Below are 25,177 nucleotides of genomic sequence, written 5' to 3'. Positions count from 1 at the left end.
GATAGGTTTGTGACACGTTGCGCAGGAGCGCATTTCTTTGGTTCTTCTTGGGGTGCACCGCGCAGGAGCGCCTCACATGGATTATTCTTCTTGGCAGCTGCACTGATGTCTAAGCGATGTGGTCTACCGCAGCACTGGTGAGTTCCCGGCAGGAGAGCTTTTGTGTGTGTTTTTAAGGGTCATGTAAAGACGGTAGTGGGGTTCTATACCAATCCGGTCCTTTTTCTGTTTTCCAGTTGTCCCCGTGGTATCCTGCAAGGTCCATCCACTCCACAAGTCTCTAAGTTCCTTTGGCCCCTATCCCTGCGTCCATCTCATCCCTGTTAGGTCCATATTCCACGAGGGTCAGGTGGGTACAGGGGCGGGTGCTCTTGTCTCTGCGGAATTGCTTCACAAGCAGAGGTAAGTCTTGTGGGGTACCTGACAGAATTCGAAGCCCACGATAACTATTCCACCCAGACGACATGGGCGACCCGAAGGTTACATTACAGGACATAGCAGTAATGTTGGCTGCCATGCAAGCCGAGAACCTCAGTTTACGCCATGATATAACTGCCCTACAGGGCCAAACGGCATCCGGGGTTACCAGTCCTTGGGGAACCACCCCTAGCCCCAGAGTCATACAAGAAGGTCTATTGAGGCAGCCTACGTTTACCTTTGGGGGGTCCTCTGCTGCCACCAATCCGAATACCGCCATACAAGTGGTCACACCCCATCCTGTTCAGTTGGCACCACCCGAACGCTTCTATGGTGACAGCACCAAGTACGGCATATTCATCCATCAATGCCACCTGCATTTTATGGCCAGAAATGCAGCTTTTCCCGATGATGCATCCAAGGTAGCATACATTCTATCGTACATGGGCGGGGACGCCGCTCAGTGGTCCATCGCCTTGGTAGAGAATGACGACCCCATGCTCCACCATTTGCCGACATTCAAGGAGGCCATGCGGCGTATATTCGCTCGTCACACCTTTGTGCAGGCCGCAGACAACGAGTTGCTCAACCTCAAACAAGGCAGCCAAGACCTGCTTCACTACATCACCCTGTTCAGCAGGCTCGTTATAGAGGCCCATTGGCCCGAGGACAAGAAGGTGTCAGTATTCTATCAGGGATTGCGTGATGACCTGAAGGATCTCATCTCGCAGTTGCCTAACCCGCCTGACGAAATAGGACCTTTCATCGACTTGGTGGTGAAAATGAACTTCCGACTACAGGAAAGAAGAACCGAAAAAGGGAATAGCGGTGACAACCGTTTCTTCTCCTTTGTGGACAAAGGCGTCAAAGGCCAAAGACGAATCCACTCCCCAGGGCGAGGCTCCTGAACCCATGCAGATCGGGGGCATAAGGGGGCCCTTGACCAGTCAAGAGAGAGAGAAAAGGAGGAAGCAGAACCAATGTCTGTATTGTGGGAAAAGCGGACACTTCGTCAGGGAATGTCCGGTGAAGCCCCCTAAACCTAGGGGTAGAAGACCGTTTGCGTTGCCCATCACCAAAGGCGACAAAACGGGAAACGATACAACCCAGTAGACAAGGGGATCCGTCCTCTGGATTCTTCGTATCACTCCTCAGCGATCCCTGCAGTATTCGACGGCAGTCATCACATAGGTGTGGAAGTCTCCTTACAGAACCATGCGGGCAGAACCTGGTTGGTGACCGCCATGTTGGATTCCGGTGCGACAGGCAGTTTCATCGACACCGGTTTTTCGCGTGCCTTGGGCATGAACACCGTGCCTAAAGCACAACCTGAGACGGTCAAGGCGGTGGATGGGACGGACTTGACTTCAGGCCCTATCAGGCATCAAATTGAGAACATGACCATGTCCTTTGTTAACCACCACGCCGAGGCTATCTGCTTTGATGTCATTGACGCCCCTCAATTCAAGGTTATATTGGGGTTGCCGTGGTTGATGAAGCATAATCCCCGCATCGATTGGGTGACCCGAATCCTACACCTGGATTCGGAACACTGCTGTGGAACCTGTTATACGAAGGACGACCTCCTAGGGGTTCGCTCCGTACAGGCGTGTTCGCTGCCAGTGGATGGCATGGGGGTGGTTTCCCAAGCAGCTGTACCGGAGGAATATCAGGACCTGGCGGTAGTGTTCGACAAGAAGGGAGCCAATACCTTGCCACCACACCGGTCGTTTGACTGCCGAATAGATCTGATCCCCGGCTCCACGTTGCCATGCAGCAGGATTTATTCTCTCACAGAGAAAGAGAACATCCACCTTCGATCTTATCTGGACGAGTATCTGGACAACGGTTTTATTCGCCATTCCAGGTCTCCGGTTTCCTCTCCTCTTTTCTTCGTGTCGAAGAAGGAAGGCGATCTGAGGACCTGTATTGACTTTCGGGCGATGAACGCCATCACCGTAAAAAACCGGTACCCACTACCGTTGATCTCCAACCTTCTGGATCAGGTAAAAAATGCCTCAGTGTACAATAAGCTCGACCTGCGGGGTGCTTACCATCTAGTCAGAGTCCGGAAGGGTGATGAATGGAAGACTGCCTTCCGGACGAAGTTTGGTCTCTTCGAATACCAGGTCATGCCTTTCGGACTCTGCAACGCCCCCGCAGCGTTCCAGTACTTCATCGACGAAGTGTTGAGGGACTGTATAGACGTCTTCTGTATTGTCTATATAGACGATATCCTGATTTACTCTCGGACCATCACCGAACACGTGCAGCACGTGCGTTCCGTCCTCCAACAACTAGGGAAACATCGTTTGTACGTCAAACTGGAGAAAAGCGTTTTCCACGTCACCTCTGTTGAGTTCCTGGGGCACATTGCACCATCAGGATTCAAGCAAGCCGGGCCGACGAAGGCTGTGATGCCAGAAACCGGTCCCCGGAAGCTTGTTTCCTTCCCAGTATAAGAATTGGCTTGGTAGTTTGGTTTGCCCTGTTCCCATGATGCACTGGGACAGGAACAGACTAATTTGCATGTAGCCAGGTTCTGAGCTGGGATGGTGCAGTGAGCTAAAAAACGGTGATGGATTAAAACCATGATCTCTTGACTTGGTAAGAGTATTCTGCATCATTCAGAAACTCTGTCCATCACCACCCCCTTTTCCAAAATCGATTTTATCCACACTCAGTGTGGGAGGGTATACTCAGATGTGAGTCCCTTGCTCATTGCACCATCAGGATTCAAGCAAGCCGGGCCGACGAAGGCTGTGATGCCAGAAACCGGTCCCCGGAAGCTTGTTTCCTTCCCAGTATAAGAATTGGCTTGGTAGTTTGGTTTGCCCTGTTCCCATCATGCACTGGGACAGGAACAGACTAATTTGCATGTAGCCAGGTTCTGAGCTGGGATGGTGCAGTGAGCTAAAAAACGGTGATGGATTAAAACCATGATCTCTTGACTTGGTAAGAGTATTCTGCATCATTCAGAAACTCTGTCCATCACCACCCCCTTTTCCAAAATCGAGTTCCTGGGGCACATCATCACTCCGGCAGGCATCCAAATGGACAACAAGAAGGTAGAAGCCATCTTGTCTTGGCCTCCTCCAGACTCCATAAAAGGAGTCCAACGGTTCCTCGGTTTTGCCAACTACTACCGTAGATTCATCACAGGTTTCTCCGAGATGGTAGCTCCTATCACACGCCTGCTGCGCAAAGGGGTGCGTTTCGGTTGGGATCAGAAAGCAGACAGCGCCTTCCAGGAACTAAAAAGGCGCTTTACCATAGCTTCCGTTTTGGTGCATCCAGATACCGAGCAGCCCTTCATAGTGGAAGCAGACTCCTCTAAGGACGCCATAGGGGGCGTGTTATCCCAACAAAGCACCAGCACAGGACAACTGCATCCGGTGGCTTTCTACTCCAAGAAGCTCCAACCAGCGAAACGCAACTACACTGTGTCCGACCGAGAGCTCCTAGCAATCAAAACACCATTCGAGGAATGGCGCCACTTCTTAAAAGACGCAAAACACACGGTGACCATTTACACAGACCACCGGAACCTCCAGTTCCTACGTTCAGCACGTGCCCTCAAAGCCAGACAGCTGCGATGGACCCTATTCTTCAACGAATATAACTTTGGGATCACGTTCCGACCCGGGAAAGACAACGCCAAAGCGGATGCCCTTTCACGGCTAGACGAATCCGATGAAGATGCCAAAAACGCTGAGCCGGTTCCCATAATTTCGGAAAAACACTTCCAGGGCTTTATATCATCCTCCGACTTCCTGACTCTGGTGAAACAAGATACAAAGCAGTCCGATCCGGTAGTCCTGGCAGAAGAACAAGAAGGTGTGACTTATTTGTACGGGTTGCTGTTTAAAGGTGAACGGTTGTACCTACCTGGGGTGCCCAGTCAACAAAAGGCGGTCCGCATGTGCCACGATCATGTCCTCTCCGGCCACCCTTGCTATCACAAGACGCTCGAGCTCGTGCAAAGACAGTATTGGTGGCCAACGCTGGTGTCCGACACGAGAACTCACGTGACGAACTGTGCCATTTGTCTGTTGGGTAAGAACAGCTCTGAGCCTTCGGTTGGTCTGCTGCGTCCCATCCCTGTGCCACCTTATCCCTGGCACACCATCTCTATGGATTTTGTGGTTGACCTTCCACCTACCAAGACCGGACACACCACGGTCCTCACCATAGTTGACCACCTCTCCAAGATGGCCCACTTCGTACCCTTGTTGAAATTGCCCACGGCTGCGGATCTGGCCTTGGTCTTCGTGCACGAAGTGGTTCGTCTCCATGGCATTCCATCGGTGGTCATAACGGACCGGGGATCGCAGTTCGTGTCCCGTTTCTGGAAGGAAGTATGCAGGATCCTCGAGATGGACGTGCGCTTATCCTCAGCATACCACCCCCAGACCGACGGTCAGGCCGAGAGAACGAACCACACCATGGAAAAGTATCTCCGTTGTTTGCTGCTGATGGTTGAGAGGGAATGGTCTGAAGTGATATGGTTGGCGGAATACGCGTACAACAACAGTGTGCATTCGGCCATTGGGATGTCCCCCTTCTTTTGTCTCCATGGCCGTCACCCTCGCACCTCTGCCTGGGAGGCGCCCCGGGACAGCCAATTGCCAACGGTCCGTTCCTATCATGAGTCCCTGTGCTGGCTCTGGCAGCAGGCACGTTTCGAATTGGCCAAAGCTAAGGACACCTACAAGGCGCATGCTGACGCCCATAGACAGAAAGAGCCCGAATACCGCTTGGGTGACAAAGTGTGGCTTTCCATTCAGCACCTCAACGTGCATGGTCCCAAGAAATTGTTGCCTCGTTTTGTGGGTCCCTTTGTAATCGAGAAGGTGGTCAACCCTGTGGAAATGAGACTCTCGCTTCCTCCGCACATGCGGATCCACCCTGTCTTCCATGTCTCCCTTCTGCAGGCGGTCCGTTCTGGTAGCGCTGTTCCCTCTCCTCCTTCTCCGGTGGTGGTGGAGGACTATGTTGAGTATGAGGTCAGGGCCATCCTGGGGTCTCGTCGTGTCAGGGGTAAGCTTTTCTACCTGGTGGACTGGAAGGGGTACGGTCCGGACGAGCGGTCTTGGGAGCCCTTTTCCCATGTGCGCCATGCTCCCGTTCTGGTCCGTGCTATTCATCTGAGTCACCCTCTGAGCCCTCGCCCTGCCTCCCCTTTCTGAGTTTCAGGGGTGTTGGGGGAGGGCCTGTTTTGGGTGGGGGTACTGTCGGGTTTCGCGGCGCTTGCCGCTCCCCGCTCTCCTGCAAAAACACACACAAGGAAGCCGGAATACTCCCTTCCGGGTGAAGGCAGAGCCCCGGTCTAGTCCTTCGCAGCGGACGACAGGTCTCAGAAGCACTTCCGGGGGAAACGCTTAAACATCGCGTTTTCTGCCGGCTCTGTGCTTCGAATCCTTCCGGATTCCCCTGAAGACGCGGAGGCAGTTTCCTGAGCCAGACTCTTCTGAAGTCCGACATTGTTTGTTTCCTCTCCGCGCAGGAGCACTATTATTTGTTTGACTAGGTGACCGCGCAGGAGCGCCTTTACTTTGCTTTTTCCTTGGTGTCCGCGCAGGAGCGCTTGTGGTTCTACGTAGGGCTCACCGCGCAGGAGCGCCATCCGTGACAGTTCATGATCTGCCTACTACGACCCTTACCTTGCCAGCGTACTGGAAGGGGTGAAGGGTTTTTCATGCACAAGGGTGCCTTATTTTGGTTTTGGTGTGCAGTCGCTTGTTTCCCCATCGCGCAGGAGCGCTAGAGTTAGCTCCACAGAGCTGGAGCCATAGCTTTCGTTTACTTTCAGGATCGTCCCTACTATTGGGTGTCTAAGAGATAGGTTTGTGACACGTTGCGCAGGAGCGCTTTTCTTTGGTGGTTCTTGGGGTGCACCGTGCAGGAGCGCCTATCATGGATTATCCTTCTTGGCAGCTGCACTGATGTCTAAGCGATGTGGTCTACCGCAGCACTGGTGAGTTCCCGGCAGGAGAGCTTTTGTGTGTGTTTTTAAGGGTCATGTAAAGACGGTAGTGGGGTTCTATACCAATCCGGTCCTTTTTCTGTTTTCCAGTTGTCCCCGTGGTATCCTGCAAGGTCCATCCACTCCACAAGTCTCTACGTTCCTTTGGCCCCTATCCCTGCATCCATCTCATCCCTGTTGGGTCCATATTCCACGAGGGTCAGGTGGGTACAGGGGCGGGTGCTCTTGTCGTCTCTGCGGAATTGCTTCACAAGCAGAGGTAAGTCTTGTGGGGTACCTGACACCTTGGCTGACATGGGTCATGGAACCATTGTTGTATAAAATCCGATACCCAATGGAATTTCTCTATCTGTCGGACTCCTCCTTTCAACTGCACATACACAAATGCATTTGTCTATGTGCGACTCAGATTCTTCTCACGAATGATAGATTCTTCTGTGCTCCACGTCTCCATTAAGAACCATGTCTCACCCCTGCCTTGGTGTGAAGAAAGTGATGAAGCAGCACGCCAAAGTGAGTTGGAGCTCTAAGCAGCATTAGAACATTGGAATGTTGGGAGCTCTGGGCTTCTAATAACCGGTAGAACTCAGGAGCTTCAACATTCCACAATCTTTCACAGCTTTTGCTGTGAACAAAGGCCTTAGGGAGTCCAATGGGATTTCATTCCCCTCGGGCTCTGTGAGGCATTTGTTTTTATTTGTTAGAACATTCTGCTCTCTAGTGGCAGAATGTTCTAGTAGCCTTATAGCACTCTGTAGTTGGGCTATACTGGCATCAAAGTCCCACTCCCTTGTTTAATGCTGGAGATGGCATTTAAAGGCTAAGGTGGGCTATAAGGCTTTAATATTGCATATAAAAGTTTTCAACAGGCAGCTAATTTGGATGTGTACTGTGCATAGTGTATTCCTGTTGTACCACTCCGAGATTGTTGAATTGTTGCTTTTAAATGTGGTGGCCACCTTGAAACAGTGCGACAATGATACATTAAGGACAGTGCCTTTCCAAGATGTTTGCCTGGTTTAGACGCAGTGGGCTCAAGGCATGTGGCCCACTCCAGATGAAATGAGTCAAGAGGTACAGCCCAGTAGCTTTGTAGGGGAGCTTTTGGACGTGCTTAAAATGAAGAGAAAAAAAAATAAACAGGAGAATTAAACAAATGAAATAAAACAACAAAAAGGAGAATATTGGAAACTAGTCCACCAACCCTGGCTCCAAAGTCATTTTCAGGCGTACTTGCATTTTTTTTTCATGCAAAAAATGTCATCACTCACAGGACAATGGAGACAATTGCTGAAGTGGGCTGATCCACTGCCCCTCTATGGTTGGATTTGTATCTTTGTATTTTTATGAATTCTTTTGATTAAAAGTGCCTGGCAAAAAGATAAAGCTATCGGTCAAGATCTAAAAAGTAACTTAGTACACACACACCTCAGTACTACAAATATCTACAATATCACAGTTGGTAAAACAATCTACAATCCCTCCTACGTAAATCTTCCAAGTATTGTTGCAGTGTAAATTTTCTTCCCCTAAGGTTTATTAAAGAGTAAAGCAACCCCAAATCCTTTGGCTAATTTAGTAATGTATGAAATTCCATGCAACAAAACACTTGTGTACATTCTTGATGATGATCGCCTTTATGGCCTACTGGCTTTAACATTTGCTTTTCATAATAAAAAGGTCAGGCCCATTTTCTGGTGAACAGATACAGCCCAGGACATCTTATATTAGCTTTCCCAGTGATCTAGCTGGCCTACACCCTACACCCTAGACCGTTGGCATGCCACAATAATCAACTCTGACCTACTGTACTGAGTAGAAACCTTCCAACCAGGCACGACATACAATACAAGCACCCTTTTTCAGTGGAAGCACAACATTCTGCTCAAACAAAAGCTTGTAGTGAAAGTGATCGACATAAGGCCAAGCAAGACCTTATGTAAGAAAAAACTGGATAAACCGCTGTTCTCAGAAATATTCCACACAATTTCGAGGATGGTCTTTTCTTTTCGAATTGTGTTACTGTAAAAAATGACTGTTGTATGAAGACAATTAAGAAACCACATTCTACTCTTAAATGTGACTTTTGTCAATATTGGCCAGACTAATCATTACATATTAGGGTTTTTCTGAAAATAGGAGTATTTACAGACTTCAGGTATCACTTAGTGAAAGGACATTTTTTCTACCTGAATTGATGCAAAGACGATTTATGCAAATTATTTCTGTGTGATCATTGCCTTACATCACTTGGCATATTTTGTTATAATTTTTATTAATTTCCAATTATTTTTTTTAGGGAGTTGGTTTGTCAGTTCATGGGGATTTTAGAGTCGCAACAGAGAAGACACTTTTTGCAATGCCAGAGACAGCAATAGGTAAGTTCTCTTTTTCATGTGTAAAGTATACATCATTTTGTATTAATAAAGCATTTTCGAGTATATATATTTATTTATTTTTCTCAATTTCTTTATTGTTCATTCCATAGCAAATAACATTTATAAATCAGTCAATTAAATCATAGATGTAGGAATATTACACAATTGCATGTAATAACACCAAAGCATAGATCATATTAAAACAAAATGAGAGAAAAAACAGTGATAATTAAAAATCAGCTACATTTCAAGTCGACATCTCCATATATTGTAGCATAGGCTGCCAAATTTTGATCCCTAGTTGTTTCTTCCTCAAAGATTTTATACGGTAGAGGCTAAATTCAAGATTAAGCACATTATAAAACTTAGCACGCCACATTTCATATGATGGCGCCTCTGATTGCAGCCACATAGAAGCGACACATAATCGAGCAACAGCCATAGCTATAAATATAAAATATCGAAAAGGATAGCAAATCTGCGTGGGTTCAATATCCTCACCCACACCTACTAATATAATCTCTCTAGAGATACGAACGTCGACCCCCGTGGTTTGCGATAAAAATTCTGAGATGCCAGCTAAGAATTGTTTTAAAACTGTACAATCAAAGAATATATGTACAATATCAGCTTTCTCCGCCTGACATCAAAAACATTTCCCGTCGTGCACCCCACCCCACTTCATCATCTTGACCGGAGTATGGTATAAATTAAACCGAGTTTTATAGTGTTGGGTGCGTAGATTTGCCATCAATATAACCTTACTTGCCATATCGATTGATGATTGCACATATGAGCCAGTATTGCCAAATCTATCCCTCCACTTTGCCTCATGCATCTCAATATCATCCCGCTGAGTCGCCAGTAATATGTCATACAGTGCCCCAATCTTGGCTTTTTTAAACAATGCCTCTAATAAATCATTGGTTGTTATAGACATATATTTGCAATGTTTATTAATAAAGTCACAAATTTACAAATATTTGAAAAAATCATACTTAGATATTTTATATCGTTCCACTAAATCTGAAAAAGGAATAATTATCCCAGCCCTGTAAATATCCCCTAGACGTCGTATCCCCTTGCCCTTCCAAGTAGCCATCTTTGTGTCCCAAAACACCAAAGGAAATATTTCCGTGGAATTAAAAGGCGTATAGTAGCCTATCCGATTTATAGATACAATTTTGCGTATCAGCTTCCACGCCTTATATGCAGCAGAGACAATTTTAAATCGAGTTCTTTTGAAATAGCTTGGTTCGTAGAACTTAAGCAGGGCCTCGCTCACCTGAGTCCCTAATATCTGATATATGTTAAGAGCTTCGAATGGCCTTGCTTCAGCCCCAACAACCAGATACTGCATATTCTGCAAGCAAACTAGATAATAAAAAACAAAGTTCGGCACCCCCCATCCACCACGTGTCAATGGAAGCGTCATATATTTTAAAGAACGCCGATTTTTCTTCCATCCCCATTAAACCTATCTGCAATAGACTGAAGCTGCATTAATTGTGCTCGTGTCAGCTCTAGCAGTACCGTCCTGAAATAGTACATTACCCGGGGGAGTATACACATTTTTAAAACATTGCATCGCTCTACCATTGATAAGTGGAGACACTCTACCTTTTCCAATTGGCTTTTCGCAGAAGCAAGTATGTCTGTCCAGTTCACTTTGACTATCTCTTGGAGTGACATCCTGATCTTTATGCCCAAATATCTTGCTTCAGGTGTGACGCGGACATCGCCAGGACAAAGTCCCTCAGTACAAACAACCTGGGTTTTAGAGACATTTAACTTATAACCGGCAACTTCCCCATACTGCTGAGTCTGATTCTCAATCTCCCTTAGTGCTTGCTCTGGGTCAGATGTTACTACCGCTATATCATCAGCGTAAGCAAGAACACGCACTTGATATTGCCCCACTACCATAGACTGTATACCGTTGGTGGTCTCCAATATTTGCAACAATGGGTTAATGTAAATAGCAAAAAGTAAGGCGAACAGGGGCATCCCCGCCGGGTGCCCCTAGTTATATATACAAAAGATGACTCTTTCCCCATTGTACAAATTTTTGCCCGCGGACGTTTGTACATAGTCTGTAGTGCTAACAAAAATTGGGGACCAAACCATATCTTTCGCATTGTAGCCCACAAAAACGACCGCGGTACACGGTCAAATGCTTTTTCGGCATCTAAAATAATTATACCTATATGCTTGTGACATGTAGTAGCGTAGTCTATCAGCGTGATTACCCTGTGTATATGATTTACCGTGCTCCTACTGGGCAAGAAGCCATGCTGATGCTGAGATACCAACGGTGATGTAACTTGTGCTAACCGAGTTGCAAGGATTTTTGAATACACCTTGCTATCAGCATTTATTAATGATATCGGTCTATACGACCCTGGGAGCCTAGGAGGCTTGTCCTTCTTCTTAAAAATTACTATATTGACATCATCCCAAGATGGTAGGGGTTTCCCACACTGAGCTTCTAAAAACGTGGCCAGTCCTTGATAATTGAAAAAATTATCCGGTAGACCTCCAAGGAGAGTTTGTCCGGCCCTGCCGCTTTCCCTAGCGCTAGTCCATCTAATGCTGTCTGAAGTTCTAGCATGGTAATAGGAGCGTCTAGCTCTTCCCGTTCAACTAACCCTATCTCAGTTAAATCAAAATTGCGGAGATATCGCTCTATAGTACCCTGCGCCACAAGATCTTGAGTATATAATATATAAGAGGCAAGATGGCGTCCGCACAACAGACGTGCGTGTGAGGAGCTCCTGGTTAGCTCGTCTTTACCGTTTGTTTTACGCAGTCGGACGCACGGCGACATCGATGACAACAGCGGTTCCAGTTGGAGTGCGTTGGGATTCTTCCTTGTGGCTATTTTCGCTGCTCGCAGCTTTCCGGGAAGTTGTCTATGTAAAAGGAACAGGCGCACGCTCGTCAATACAAACAAACACGGTAAAGGCTGAGGAGGAGTGGTACTGGACTGCAGCCTCACCTGAGCTGGGTTGTTAACGGCAGCCAGGTCGACTCTGTGGAACCTGCGTCCCGCGGCCGGACTCACGGCTGGGTTTGGAAATCCGTGAAAGCAGCGGGATATGCAATCACTGCTGGTTTGGAGAGAGAGAACATTTGGGTAAAGTCTCTGATACAAAGTTACTTTAGACAAATCTCCCGCAAACAATGTAACCGGTCTTGGCTGCGAGCAGGCAGACTACGGGAAAACGATTGGCAGAACTTTTTGGCCGAACTTTTTGTTACTTAACTAATTCTAGATAAATCTTCTGCAACAAGCCTGTTTAAAAAAAAAAAAAAAAAAAAGTAATTGCTGTGTGTTTGATTGCGATTACACAAACAAAGTCGATTATCCGTGGATCTTGCCGGCTTTGGAGAGGCTGCACTTTCTGGCGAATTCTCTGTACAGGCTGTGATTGGATAAGCCTCCCGCAATAATACCGCTGGTCTTGACTGCGAGTCGGCACATTACGCAAGAGCGGCTATGAGGTTTTGGTGAGTGTATGTACTAGAAGACTTCAAATTTATCATCACAACTAGCTGTTGAGATTGACTGTAGTTTAAAAAAAAAAAATAACAGTTGGGGAGTCTGAAATTCTTTGTTTTTGGGTGCTTTGGGACACCATTGGAGGTTTGATATGGCACCTAACGTTGCTCGAGGTGGGAAAACAAGAGCCACTGGGGAGGCTGCGGTAGGAACACGTGCAGCACTTGCAGCAAAAAGCTCCAAAGAAATGCTTGGCGTTGAGCGTCAGGATAGCATTTCACAGGGCATGGGTTTTGTACAAGGGACACCTAAGATATCGCAGATTTTTCAAGTGGCTGCTGGCAAAAAAGCTGTGACTTCTTTGATTGCTTCTTCAAAATCCGATATTCTTGACGCCCAACAAGGGGGGGGCAACCGTCTGGTTTATCTCTTGAGGAGAGCCTTTTACCTTTGGAACATGCTGCACCACCCCAGGTCATTACGGACACTGTTAATGAACGGGCATTAATGGATGATATCGGTATTATTAGTGATGATAGGAATGAACCTGCTACTAGCAGTAAGGATAGTGAGTTTTATTCGCTCTCAGAGCACTCGGAAGAGTCTGATGTGGAAGCAAATTTCTAATTACACGAGGAGGGGGCTTGGCGATATTACCCCTATAACTATGGAAGGAAACCACACTAAAAATCCTTCTTTGGGGGGTACATCTATAGAAGCACAAACTGTACGGAAGAAAACTAAGGATGGAATGGCCGGATTGGCGATGACAGAAATCCCCGACTGGGAGCTCTCCAGCGGGGAGCAGCTGCTCGAAGGTTTGGACTTATCTGACCAAGCTAGTGGGGGCCCGGTAGAGGAGATACAAGGTCATGCATCGCTGGAAGCGATTTATAGATCAATCTCAGAGCATAGGTTGGAAACGCGGGCAGAAAATTTAAAAACACATACTGCATGCAGAATGCTGCAAAATACAGTTAGACGGTTGGCAAAAACATGCAACCATTTTACTGACAGGATGGTGGAAGCAGAGACTCGCATTTTGTTGCTAGAAGATCAGATGGTGGCTCAAAAGGACACTGTTGCAGACATAAAAGCCAATAAAGATGATATGCATGACAAGCTGGTTGATTTAGAAAATCGCCTGCGTCGTAACAATCTGCGTATCTTAGGGGTGCCAGATGGACTCGAGGGGCAAGATGCCCGAAAATTTGTAGCTGAGCTGTTTGAGGAAGCACTCCCTGAGTTGAGAGAATGGAACTGGTCGCAGGAGATACAACGGGCGCACAGATTTCCGTTTCCACAACGGCCTGCAAGGAGTGGGCAAGTGGTGCAACAGCAGAGGGCCATTTTGATTTCCCTCAATAACTTTCTGGCTAGGCAGGCACTGTACGATTTGGCTAGACCAAATAAGAAGAGAACTGACAGAGGGATGCAATTCTTTGTGAGACCTGACTACTGTCACTCTACAGTGGAGAAGAGATGGCAGATGCGGCAGCTGATCACTCCTTTCCAAGCAAAAGGCGTACAGGCGTTTCTATTACAACCAGCTACTTTAAAGATTGTAAACAAGGGGCAGATACGTTTTTTCACTTCTGATGCTGTAGCCAAAGAATATCTTCAATCTTTGGGTTGAGGATAATTATATAGGCAATGGATTTTGTATGCAACGATATGATTACTTTTTTGATTATTTTCTGCTATCTTCTGTTTGTTTGCTTTTTGTTTTTTCCTTAGCCGTATATATAAAATGATGCGGGACAGGCGAGTACCAAGTGGGCTATTCACCAAGCATCACAAGTGCAATTGGCCCTAAAGCCTTATTGATGTGGTAGGGTCACGGTCAGGGTGGGCAGGGGGGCTTTGTGGGATGGTGGCGGGGGGGTGTAGAGGGTCACTTGGGGAGTAAAGGGTTGGGTGGGAAGGTGTCAAAGGGCAAAAACTCAGTTCATAGCATGTGTTGTAGGAATTGTAGACCTTATTTTTCGGGTATATTGATGGCCATGAGGTATTTACATAGTAATAGCAGACAGGAGGCTGCGCATATGTTCATTTAATGTTTGTGGGCTGAACAATGACCTCAAGAGGAAGTGTGTTACTGCTGAGCTGTGGTTAATTAACCCTAATATTCTCTGTCTGCAAGAGACGCATGTCCCCTGGGATAACCGTAGGATACTATTTGAGCTGGGATTTAAATTGCTATCAACTTCCAGACAATCTACTATGAATAGGTGGGGGCGATTATGGTGCGTCATGGCATAATCGGTACGGGTAAAGAGAGGGTGGATAATCTTGGGAGGTGGGCCATCACTGAGTGTACTTTAGGGGGTACTAAGACTGTGCTCTGCACAGTATATGGCTAAAACTTGGACGAGGCTGAGACTTTGGAGTTTTTAAATGTTGAGCTGGCACTTTGGGGGACCCCATTGAGACTAGTTGGGGACTTTAATATACACGGGGAAGCACAGACATGGGATCCATATTTTGTTAATTATAAAGGGCGTAAGCCTAAAGTATTTAGGGCTTTGCAACAGTTGTTACAGAACCATGGATTAGTCGATAGGTTGACGGCAGTGAATCATGGAGATGGTGATCCTGGGTATACATTTTTTTCGTCCCCACACAATAAGTTTGTTCGGTTGGATTATATTTTTTTACCTCGTTTGTTGACTGTGGGCGCAAAGATACAGGTGTGACCCCGCATTTCATCGGATCATGGACCTGTGGTTATGGATCTTGCTAGCTTTACCCTTTCAAGGGAGCAGCGATCCTTCACATTAAATAAAAATGTTTTAAGCGATGAGGAATATATTCATCATATCCGAACCTGGGCTACATTGTTTCTAGAGAGCAATAGAGGATCGGCTACTCAACCGATGATTTGGGATTCTTTGAAAGCGGGGCTAAGGGGTGAAACATTTAGCTATGGTTGGGCTAAGCAGAAAAAACAGAAAGAAAAAATGCTGGGTTTATGTGAGGAACTAAAGAAGGCTGAATGTGAATTTATACAAGCAGTTAGAGCGAATGTGGATAGTAAAGAAGTACAAGCCAAGACGGCCTGTTGCCAGGCTAGAATCAATGGGGTATGGAGCCAAAAAATTGCTGTTCAGTTCAAAATACATAAGGCAGAAATATATGAATATGGGGAGACAACTGGCAGATGCTTAGCTCAAAGACTGCGGGGTAGACAAACCTCCCAGTGAATAGAAATTTTGGAAGATGGTAAAGGGGGGCACAGTTGAGACTATGGAAGGCATAATGGAGGTACTCCACTCGTATTATAAAGAATTGTATATTCGAGTATATCTATTTTGACTGAAATGTTTGTATCAATTGTCACCATTTATTGCTTCCATTACCATCTATCTGTTCTTATCTTAAGGGTATTGGTAGCGCAAAGCACATCCCAGAACTGGGCAAAGGAGTGTTTTAGTTCACAAAAACACGTGGATAAAGATGACTCAATATGTAAATTAAAAAATCTGACTGTCTGAGTAATTATGATGAAAAGTTACTTCACTATCTAGTAGTAATAGATGAATGCATTATTTCAGGTATTTTCTACTTTTCGAACACATTAATACTCCTATGATAGTAAGGAGTCTTTGCCTGTAAGTGTTATATTTGTAGCCACATTCAATTAGGTAAGTTTGGTGAACAGCTATGGTTCCTGTTACTGAGGCTTGTATTCTGGAAATCAGTAACACAAAACACTGGTTCACTAGGGACTCATTTTGCAACCGTTTTCTAAATCCTTGGATAACCCATAAAACCAGTATTGCACTGAAAGCTTTATATATATAAATATATATATATAGATATATCATCAAATAGCCCAAAGGGGAGCGCTCTCTTTCATAGCGGGTGCCAGTGTCGAACGGGCCTGTCCTCGTTATTAATTTTCCACCAACTTCCTCAACCAGGAAAACACTGCACTCCAAGGAAGTCATAAGTTTTCAGGATTTATTTTTCGTGCATCTAATCACCATTAACCACCACCAACGCATTTCAACCACAATCGGTCTTGCTCACGGTATGTGAGTCCGTTTTTTGTGTCATTATTTATAGTTCTACCCATGTTAACCGATTAGGAGGAATTATGGGAGATGTAGTCTTCTATTCTTTCTACCGTTCTTCGGCATTAAAATTCATCAAGTTGTCTGAGGATGCGATTCAGTTCTTTCCAAAGGGGCATTTTATATATATACTTTGAGTTACGCTGTACAGTTATTATTCAGATGCACTTTTCCTTGCAATTAATTTTTAAATACATATTTCCTTTGTTTACACTCAGTGTGTGTTACTCTTAATTGATTATTGCATATCTCATACTCGATAATGAGATGCGCTCAGTGCGCTTTGCCATATATATTTATATTTGCTTAGTGCATGTAAGAGTAAATCTGTGCACCGTGTTTCATTTTCCCTCTTTCATTGAATCAGATAATTGTACAGTCATCCATAGTCAATCTCCTATTCATGTTCACCCTTCTTATCATATCCTCTATCTGTAGTTAATGTAGCACAACAGGATCACAAGTGACTGTGCAGTTCCTCATCACCATTAAGGCCAAAGACGTGTGACACTACATACGTAGTATACGTCATTGTTTGTGAATGTGGATTATGGTACATAGGCAGCACCATCTGCCCGCTGAAAAAGAGAATCTTGGAACACCTACGAGCTGTTCAGAATGGAGACACCAACTATGCAATTGTGAAACATCTAAAAACTCATAAAGATATCAAGAGACAAAATATCAGATACTTTGGCTTGACAACTGTGGCAAAAAGTGAACGAGGAGGAAACAGAACAATGAAACTGCGAAGACTGGAGTCAAGAATGATTATAAGGTTTAAGACAAAGGCCCCGTTTTGCCTTAATTGTGATGAGGAACTGCACAGTCACTTGTGATCCTGTTGTGCTACATTAGCTACAGATAGAGGATATGATAAGAAGGGTGAACATGAATAGGAGATTGACTATGGATGACTGTACAATTATCTGATTCAATGAAAGAGGGAAAATGAAACACGGTGCACAGATTTACTCTTACATGCACTAAGCAAATATAAATATATATGGCAAAGCGCACTGAGCGCATCTCATTATCGAGTATGAGATATGCAATAATCAATTAAGAGTAACACACTGAGTGTAAACAAAGGAAATATGTATTTCAAAATTAATTGAAAGGAAAAGTGCATCTGAATAATAACTGTACAGCGTATCTCAAAGTATATATATATAAAATGCCCCTTTGGAAAGAACTGAATCGCATCCTCAGACAACTGAATGAATTTGAATGCCGAAGAACGGTAGAAAGAATAGAAGACTACATCTCCCTTAATTCCTCCTAATTGGTTAACATGGGTAGAACTATAAATAATGACTCAAAAACGGACTCGCATACCATGAGCAAGACCGATTGTGGTTGAAACGTGTTGGTGGTGGTTAATGGTGATTAGATGCACGAAAAATAAATCCTGAAAACTTATGACTTCCTTGGAGTGCAGTGTTTTCCTTGTTGAGGAAGTTGGTGGAAAAAAAATATATATATCCAGCCACGACCCTCAAAAAGCAATTATAAAAAGCATGTAAGGAACTCCACTTCATTTATATCAACAAATGAATGCCAAAAATTCAAATAAATGTAAAATCACTGAAATTGCTGCTCAAAAAGTGATCAACTGTAGCACAAGTGATGGAAAACCTTTACACAGCCAGATACCTAGACCTTTGTTCCTTGTGCACATGACCTTCAGTGGGAATTTCACATCCCTGATTAGCCCCCCCTCCCCCTCTTTATGAGTCCTGAATTGGCTGTTTTCACCCACATATTAACTTTTCCCACCTTGTTACATGTGCAATCCTTGAAGCCAATAAAGCCTGTGTCTCAAGCCTGATTGAGACTGCCATCAGTAAGACTGCTGAGTTCTTCAAGCTTAACAAAAAGCTGTCCAATCTAAAATGTCTTGATCTTTTGACTCTCTATCACAGACCTGGAAGATAAACTGCAAATTCTCTTCACTAGCATGGTGTTTAGCAATGACTTTTCATTTTTGAGACCCAAAACCTCCTTGATCACAGTGATTCCGACTTCCCGAGATGCCACCTGATATTGGTTGATAAAGACCGACCTGCAGGCCTACTTCTTTCTGATTCTTTGTCTGCTTTTGAAACAATTCACTTTATTCCTGAAGAAGCTGAGAGTTGCTGCTGGAAACATTGTGTAGAGATTTGGATTCTTACTATCCATACCCCTTCTCAAAATTGAACCGTCCGCATTCTGTGTTTCAACTCATCAGGTGTTTCAACTCCGCCATCTTTAACATACTAACAGCATAAAGCTTGCCACGAAGTTGGAGAAAGAATTTAATAACTCCATCTTCTTCATCGTCCAAACCATATAAACCTAGATAAAGCATGGGTGATTTGACTAAAGCAGAGAGAGGATTGAAATTCATGAGGCTGACTGTCCCTCTTCTTTTCTAGTCTCATTCACCTGGTTAGCCCCTTAGCTTCTTTGGGTGAATCCCCATTCCTGTTTAAGTATGTCAGAAACCATAGTGCCGTATCCATACACTCTTCACCCCTTTTCTTCCAGCCAAACTTATGGGCCATATTACGATGGTGGTTGGTCGGACCGCTGACCGGCAACATATCGGGCAGGTGACCGTCCGACAATAAGTCGGTGGTCCCACTTTCTCTATTAGGATAAGACTGCAGTGCAGGTGGTCTTAAAGTGCCTATTTCTACTGTGGCTAGGAAAAGGTACCTTGTGCACTTCCAAGCACCATTTGCCAGGTACATGGATGTTTGAGGGGGCACTGCATGTGCCCCCAGAGCCACTGAACAGTACGCTGTGAGGGAAGGGGGCCCTGCTTGAGGCCCCGAAGTCCCTTTCCATCTGCCTTTTCTTCTCAGTGGGACCGCCATGAAAAGGCAGTCGGAAAGGGACATCCTAATCCCTACGGCAGTGCCTGCACTTGCACCGCCTCCATTGTAGGGATAGGAGTCCGACCGCTGCCCGACTGGCTCTTGAATCCTGTCGGAGGTGACGGTCCTATCCCGACCTCTATGCTTGTATGCTCTATTGTAAACTAGCGGTAAGACCGATGCCCAGGATGTTGGGCAGACTGCCTCTGACGGCCTGTCAGTGGCAGTCCGCCCCCCATCATAATGACCCCCTAAGTGTCCCTCATGAAATCTATTGCTTATTTCTGCCTAGATTACAGCACTGTCCTGCATGGCAAGCTCCCATCATGATCTGCTAAAAAACTTAACACTGTCAAAGATATCTGAATACATTTTTTATCTTTAAACTAGTGCTCCCTATTTCATTTGTGAATTATCTGTCCTGCCTGTTTCAACTAATGCTTTAAAATGTAGTGCCAGTACACGGCCCTCCTATCCGGTCAAACTCATCTCCTCATCGCATCCAAGATATGAAATCCAATACTGGGCAAAGGAGATTTGCTGTGATTTTTCTTGAGCTCTGGAAACGACATCAAATGTACTGAGACCTATTCTTTTTTTCTATAATTATATACAGTTCATCTGGAATTAATAGCACTTCTTTGCAGTAAGATCAAATTATTGTCTGTTTACCATCTCTACAACATAATCTGTGTCGTGATATCCCACAGATCCAACTTCTTCTTTTTTCCAGCCTTCTCTTATCTTGGAACCTGCATACCCTGAAGCAATTTCTCATTAAAAATACATACATATTCCCTAAATCTAATTTTTAACTCAGGGACAGCCTCTTGATGTCATTTGCTTGCTGATATAATCCATATTATGGAGTGGTCCGCACCGCCCCATGTGGTTTCAATTATCGTGCCCAGACGGGGGCGCGATAATTGAAACCACATGTCTCGCTGTGGCGCGCGCGCACCACTCGCGAGCTTGTTTTCAAGTTACCAACTGCCAGTGGTTGTTTGAGGGTTAAGTATCATTCAAGCTGTTAATTCGAAGAAGTAGATAACAAGCGTGTCCCCTGTTAATGTGAATATTCGGATATTTATCCTTTTAAAACAGCATAATCCTATGTGCTTAAAAGAGCCTAGGGTCTTGAACACACCCATTATTTGTAGTTTTCCGGGATAGCAACTATTGGTGTTTACTGGTTTGAAAATGCAGAATCCTAAATGTTAGTGGCGTCTGTGTACATTATAGTTCCGGAAAGATAGGTTTTACTGGTCGATGGGTCCACGAGCTCAGTCGTAACTTAAAGGGATGGTTCAAAGTTACGGTATTACACGATCACTGTATGCGTGTAGTGCACAGCTTCACCTCTGGTTACCTGACTTTTTTCCTTACCTCTTCTACCGCTTTGCTGAAAGAGAGAAAATAGCACCTGTTTATCTCATTACGGGTGCTATAAATTAAACGCGCTGAATGGTAAGCCAGAATCTGTAATTAGCACAATGCATATTTGTTCAAAACAGTGGCGTTTCGAGGAAGCCCAAAGAATACGGCTTTCAATGCAAAATCAAACAAGCATTTGCAATGCAATAGGTCTCGCATTTATAAGAGTTTGAGCTATTGGCATTGTAAAATTACAATGCCTTTTATTTATGTTTTGGTTTTAAAACAAATAAAAGGCATTGTCATTTACAATGTCAGTAGCATAAACTCGCATAAAAGCAGTGTGTGGAGTGCAGCAGTGTGCGGCGTGCAGCAGTGTGCGGCGTGCAGCAGTGTGCGGCGTGCAGCAGTGTGCGGCGTGCAGCAGTGTGCGGCGTGCAGCAGTGTGAGGCGTGCAGCAGTGTGCGGCGTGCAGCAGTGTGCGGCGTGCAGCAGTGTGAGGCGTGCAGCAGTGTGCGGCGTGCAGCAGTGTGCGGCGTGCAGCAGTGTGTGGCGTGCAGCAGTGTGTGGCGTGCAGCAGTGTGCGGCGTGCAGCAGTGTGTGGCGTGCAGCAGTGTTTCGTGTAGCAGTGTGAGGAATGCAGCACTGTGTGGCATGCAGCGGCGTGCAGCAGTGTGCGATGTGCAGCAGTGTGTGGCGTGCAGCAGTGTGCGGCGTGCAGCAGTGTGTGCCGTGCAGCAGTGTGTGGCGTGCAGCGGCATGCAGCAGTGTGTGGCATGCAGCAGTGTGTGGTGTGCAGCAGTGTGTGGCGTGTAGCAGTGTGTGGCGTGTAGCAGTGTGCGGCGTGCAGCAGTGTGTGGCGTGCAGCAGTGTGTGGCGTGCAGCAGTGTGTGGTGTGCAGCATTGTGTGGCGTGCAGCAGTGTTTCGTGTAGCAGTGTGCAGCGTGCAGCAGTGTGCGGCGTGCAGTAGTGTGCTGCGTGCAGCAGTGTGTGGCGTGCAGCAGTGTGTGGTGTGCAGCAGTGTGTGGCGTGCAGCATTGTGTGGCGTGCAGCATTGTGTGGCGTGCAGCAGTGTGTGGCGTGCGGCAGTGTGCGGTGTGCAGCAGTGTGCGGCGTGCAGCAGTGTGAGGCGTGCAGCAGTGTGTGGTGTGCAGCAGTGTGTGGCGTGCAGCAGTGTGTGGTGTGCAGCAGTGTGAGGCGTGCAGCAGTGTTTCGTGTAGCAGTGTGAGGCGTGCAGCAGTGTGCGTCATGCGGTAGTGTGCGGCATGCAGAAGTGTGGGGCGTGCAGCAGTGTGCGGCGTGCAGCAGTGTGTGGCGTTCAGCAGTGTGTGGCGTGCCGCAGTGTGTGGCGTGCAGCAGTGTGTGGCGTGTAGCAGTGTGCGGCTTGCAGCAGTGTGCGGCATGCAGCAGTGTGAGGCATGCAGCAGTGTGCGGTGTGCAGCAGTGTGAGGCGTGCAGCAGTGTGAGGAGCGCAGCAGTGTGTGGCGTGCAGTTGGGGTAAGGGCAATGGGTTGGGTGCAGCTAAAGGTTACAGTTTCCCATTAATTTGACCATTGAGGAAAATATTGGTTTTAGTATCATTAAGGCATAACCCTCTTGTTCATTATTTATTTTTGAACTTTAGTTTGAGACTTTTTGGACCACTAAGACATAGCCAATTGTTTGTTATTCATTTTTGCACTTTTTGGAGCCCATTGAGTTATTTCGAACGATTTATTGGTCCTTAGTGACTTTTATTTGAATTATGCTGTTGAGAATCCCAGTGAGGCGGGGGATTCTGTTTTAGAGCGAGCAAGGGAGAGGAAATAGCCTTGGGAGAGGGCATCGTGATTTTCGATGCGAATAAATCAAGTTCTAACTGATGGCTGCAGTTGTCTAATAAGAATGTAAACTACTGGAAAAAACAGCAACTCTGAGCCTATATGTTAACTCCAAATGAGCAAGAAAAATGTTGTGGTCGATCTTATCAAAGCCATGCAGAGTGACACAATAGAATTATACGTTTGTGTTCAGCCTGACAACAAGGGGTCACTTTGACTGACGTCCTTGCCAAAGCACCTCCTAGCCTCAGTGCACCATGCTGCGCTACCATATGCCAAATATAACACGTGATTGTCCTTGAAAGGCAGATGGTGGGGTTTACAGTGACAAAGGAGGCGAATTGTTAATATCAGTAAGATTTAACACAGCTCTCCAGTCCCAGAACTACATCTTAACGAAGTATGCTTGTTATATGAAACATTGCTGTTGAGCAAGCTGCAGAAAGATGTGAACCCCTGAGGGCAGAGCTGCTCCACTAGCAGAAGCTGGTGCACATCCTCCAGTTCTGTGGCCGAGGGATAGGGACAAACAAGACATGGATTCGCCAAACCCTATGATAGAGGGAGCCGTGTGTGTTGATGGAACTGTAGGACCTGCCTGTGATGATATCGCAAACGTGGAAGCTGCAGGTTTTGACACCAATAGTCTACCGCAGGGCAAGACTGTGGTAAGGAGGGGGCGAAAGGGCCTGAGGGTGAGGTATAGGGCATGATGGGATGTTTGCGCCACGAGGCTCAAGAAAAACAAGCATTGGCCGCGCGGCCGTGAAAGTAACGGCCGCGCGGCCGTGAAAGCGAAAGTAATAGCGATCGCGATCAAAGCGATCGCTAAGACGGGACGGCATGCGAGTGATGCGCGCGCATCAGTGATTGGCGGCTGCGCGCGTGCACGCTCGCGTGCACTCAAGCTTTAGGCCACAGGCAGCACTTGAAAATTCCCAGATACAAAATGTCTCTCCGAGCCAGCGCAAGCGCTGGGGCTCAGCGAGACCTAAAAACAACCATGAGGAACAAAATGAAATCTGAGAAAGCTCAGTATTTTACTGTAATAATGATTGAACAGTCAAAGATCAGTGTGTGTTTAATTTTGTCAAGAGTTGTCCTTCCAGAGCACAGGGGGTCTGCGACTGATGAGCACAGTGCGCGTGCGCATGTGGTGCCTGTAGAATCTGGCCACAGACTGCATTCCGACAAAGGGGGGGGGGGGGGGCACAGACTGCCTGCCAATGAAAGTTATTTTAGGGCCTTCGGTTCCAGGGTGCTGGGCCCTGGAAGTCTCTCTCCCAGGCGAGAGCACTGCTGAGTTAATAACTCAAATGACATTTATTGGCTAGGAACCGTTCACCACCTTAAACCTGCACGCTATATTGGTTTATCACCTAACTAATGGTCGGCGCCCAGCTGAACATCGTTTCTGTGTGAGCTAGTTGCACATTTGACCCTCATCCTTTCTATCATGGAGGCCTTCCTCTTAAGGATTCAGTTTTCTCATGTCCAACTGAGCCATGGCAGACTGCCAGATACCTTCTCCTCCACAAATCACGTACTATGATGCATAAACCACCACATTTGTGTTTCATAGCACCCAGAAGTGTACCCAAGGCGCAACAGTTATGTGATATACAGTACATGATTAACTGAACAGCATATTTGAGAGGTGGGACTTTCTCGCTGCTGTGACCATTGTGCTATGCATTATATGATCTTTTTCTTGGAATCGATATAAGTAAAAGATGTTCCCTTTCCAGAAATTCACACATAAAAGCGGGCGTTGGAGGTTCAGTCTGTACTACATTCTATTTGTAGCCATAACTTCCAAACTGTCACATTTATTTGCTTGTTTCTTTAGACACAGAACATTTAAAAATATTGCTCATGTAACTAGGAATATACAGGCCACAAAACATACAATTATAGCAAGGTGCACTGCAGTAGCTCAACACAGCTGCAATATCTTACACAGCGAGCGTTATAGGGGCTCGTTTTCTGTAGTAGGGATGGGGGACAGCCCTGACGGGTGCCTCTAGCGATGGTGATAGTTTGTGAGTACTGCCCATTAAACCGAAGCCTAGCTCATGGTGCACTGCACAACAACCGGATGTACTGCAAAAAACAACAAGCATTTGCAATGCAATAGGTCTCGCAGTTGTTAGAGTTTGAGCCATTGGCATTGTAAATGGCAATGCCTTTTATTTATGTGTTGGTTTTTAAAACGTAAATAAAAGGCATTGTCATTTACAATGCCAATAGGTTAAACTCTCGCAAATGCGAGATCTATTGCATTGCAGATCTGTTTAGATCAAGCAGCACCAACGTTCCAGCAATGGCTTGCTAGGCTCCTAGCTTCCTATAACTTGGAAAAGGGGATTTATGAGAGAAAGGGTAAAAAAGGGAGAATGCTAGGTAGGTGAATTTGGGCACCTATTTACAGATGGAAAGAGGATATGGCTGTTAGGTGATTCTCAGATCTATAATAAATTTGTAGTTTTGTAATTCTTTTTTAATGTGATGATTATGAATGAAAATAACTATAGTTTTTCTTTTCAGTGAAGGATTGTTTTGTAACTGTCTTAAATGATTTGATGGCTCTTGGGCATAGTGCAATTAATTATTTTTTTTCCTCAAGTACAATGTAACAAATGTCGCTGTTTAATAAAAAATAAAAAAATAAAAAATACATACATATTCCCAAAGTCTAATTTTTGACTCGGGGACAGCCTCTTGATGTCATTCGTTTGGGCACGTAAGAGAAGCAGAGGG

General features: G+C 45.8%; 1 protein-coding gene across 1 annotated transcript in view; it reads left to right on the top strand.

The window, feature by feature from the left end:
* The window catches only part of HIBCH (3-hydroxyisobutyryl-CoA hydrolase), a 951,762-nt gene that overhangs the window by 528,038 nt on the left and 398,547 nt on the right, over positions 1-25,177 (top strand). Inside the window, exon 7 of the mRNA XM_085648807.1 lies at positions 8,703-8,781. Coding sequence (XP_085504933.1) covers positions 8,703-8,781 — 79 coding nt within the window. The remainder of the gene's footprint in view (positions 1-8,702; positions 8,782-25,177) is intronic.

The sequence above is a fragment of the Triturus cristatus genome, chromosome 3_2 (assembly GCF_964204655.1).
Source record: "Triturus cristatus chromosome 3_2, aTriCri1.1, whole genome shotgun sequence".
Classification (NCBI taxonomy): domain Eukaryota; kingdom Metazoa; phylum Chordata; class Amphibia; order Caudata; family Salamandridae; genus Triturus; species Triturus cristatus.
The sequence above is the reverse complement of the archived record's forward strand: the minus strand, read 5'-3'. Positions and strand labels throughout refer to the sequence as shown.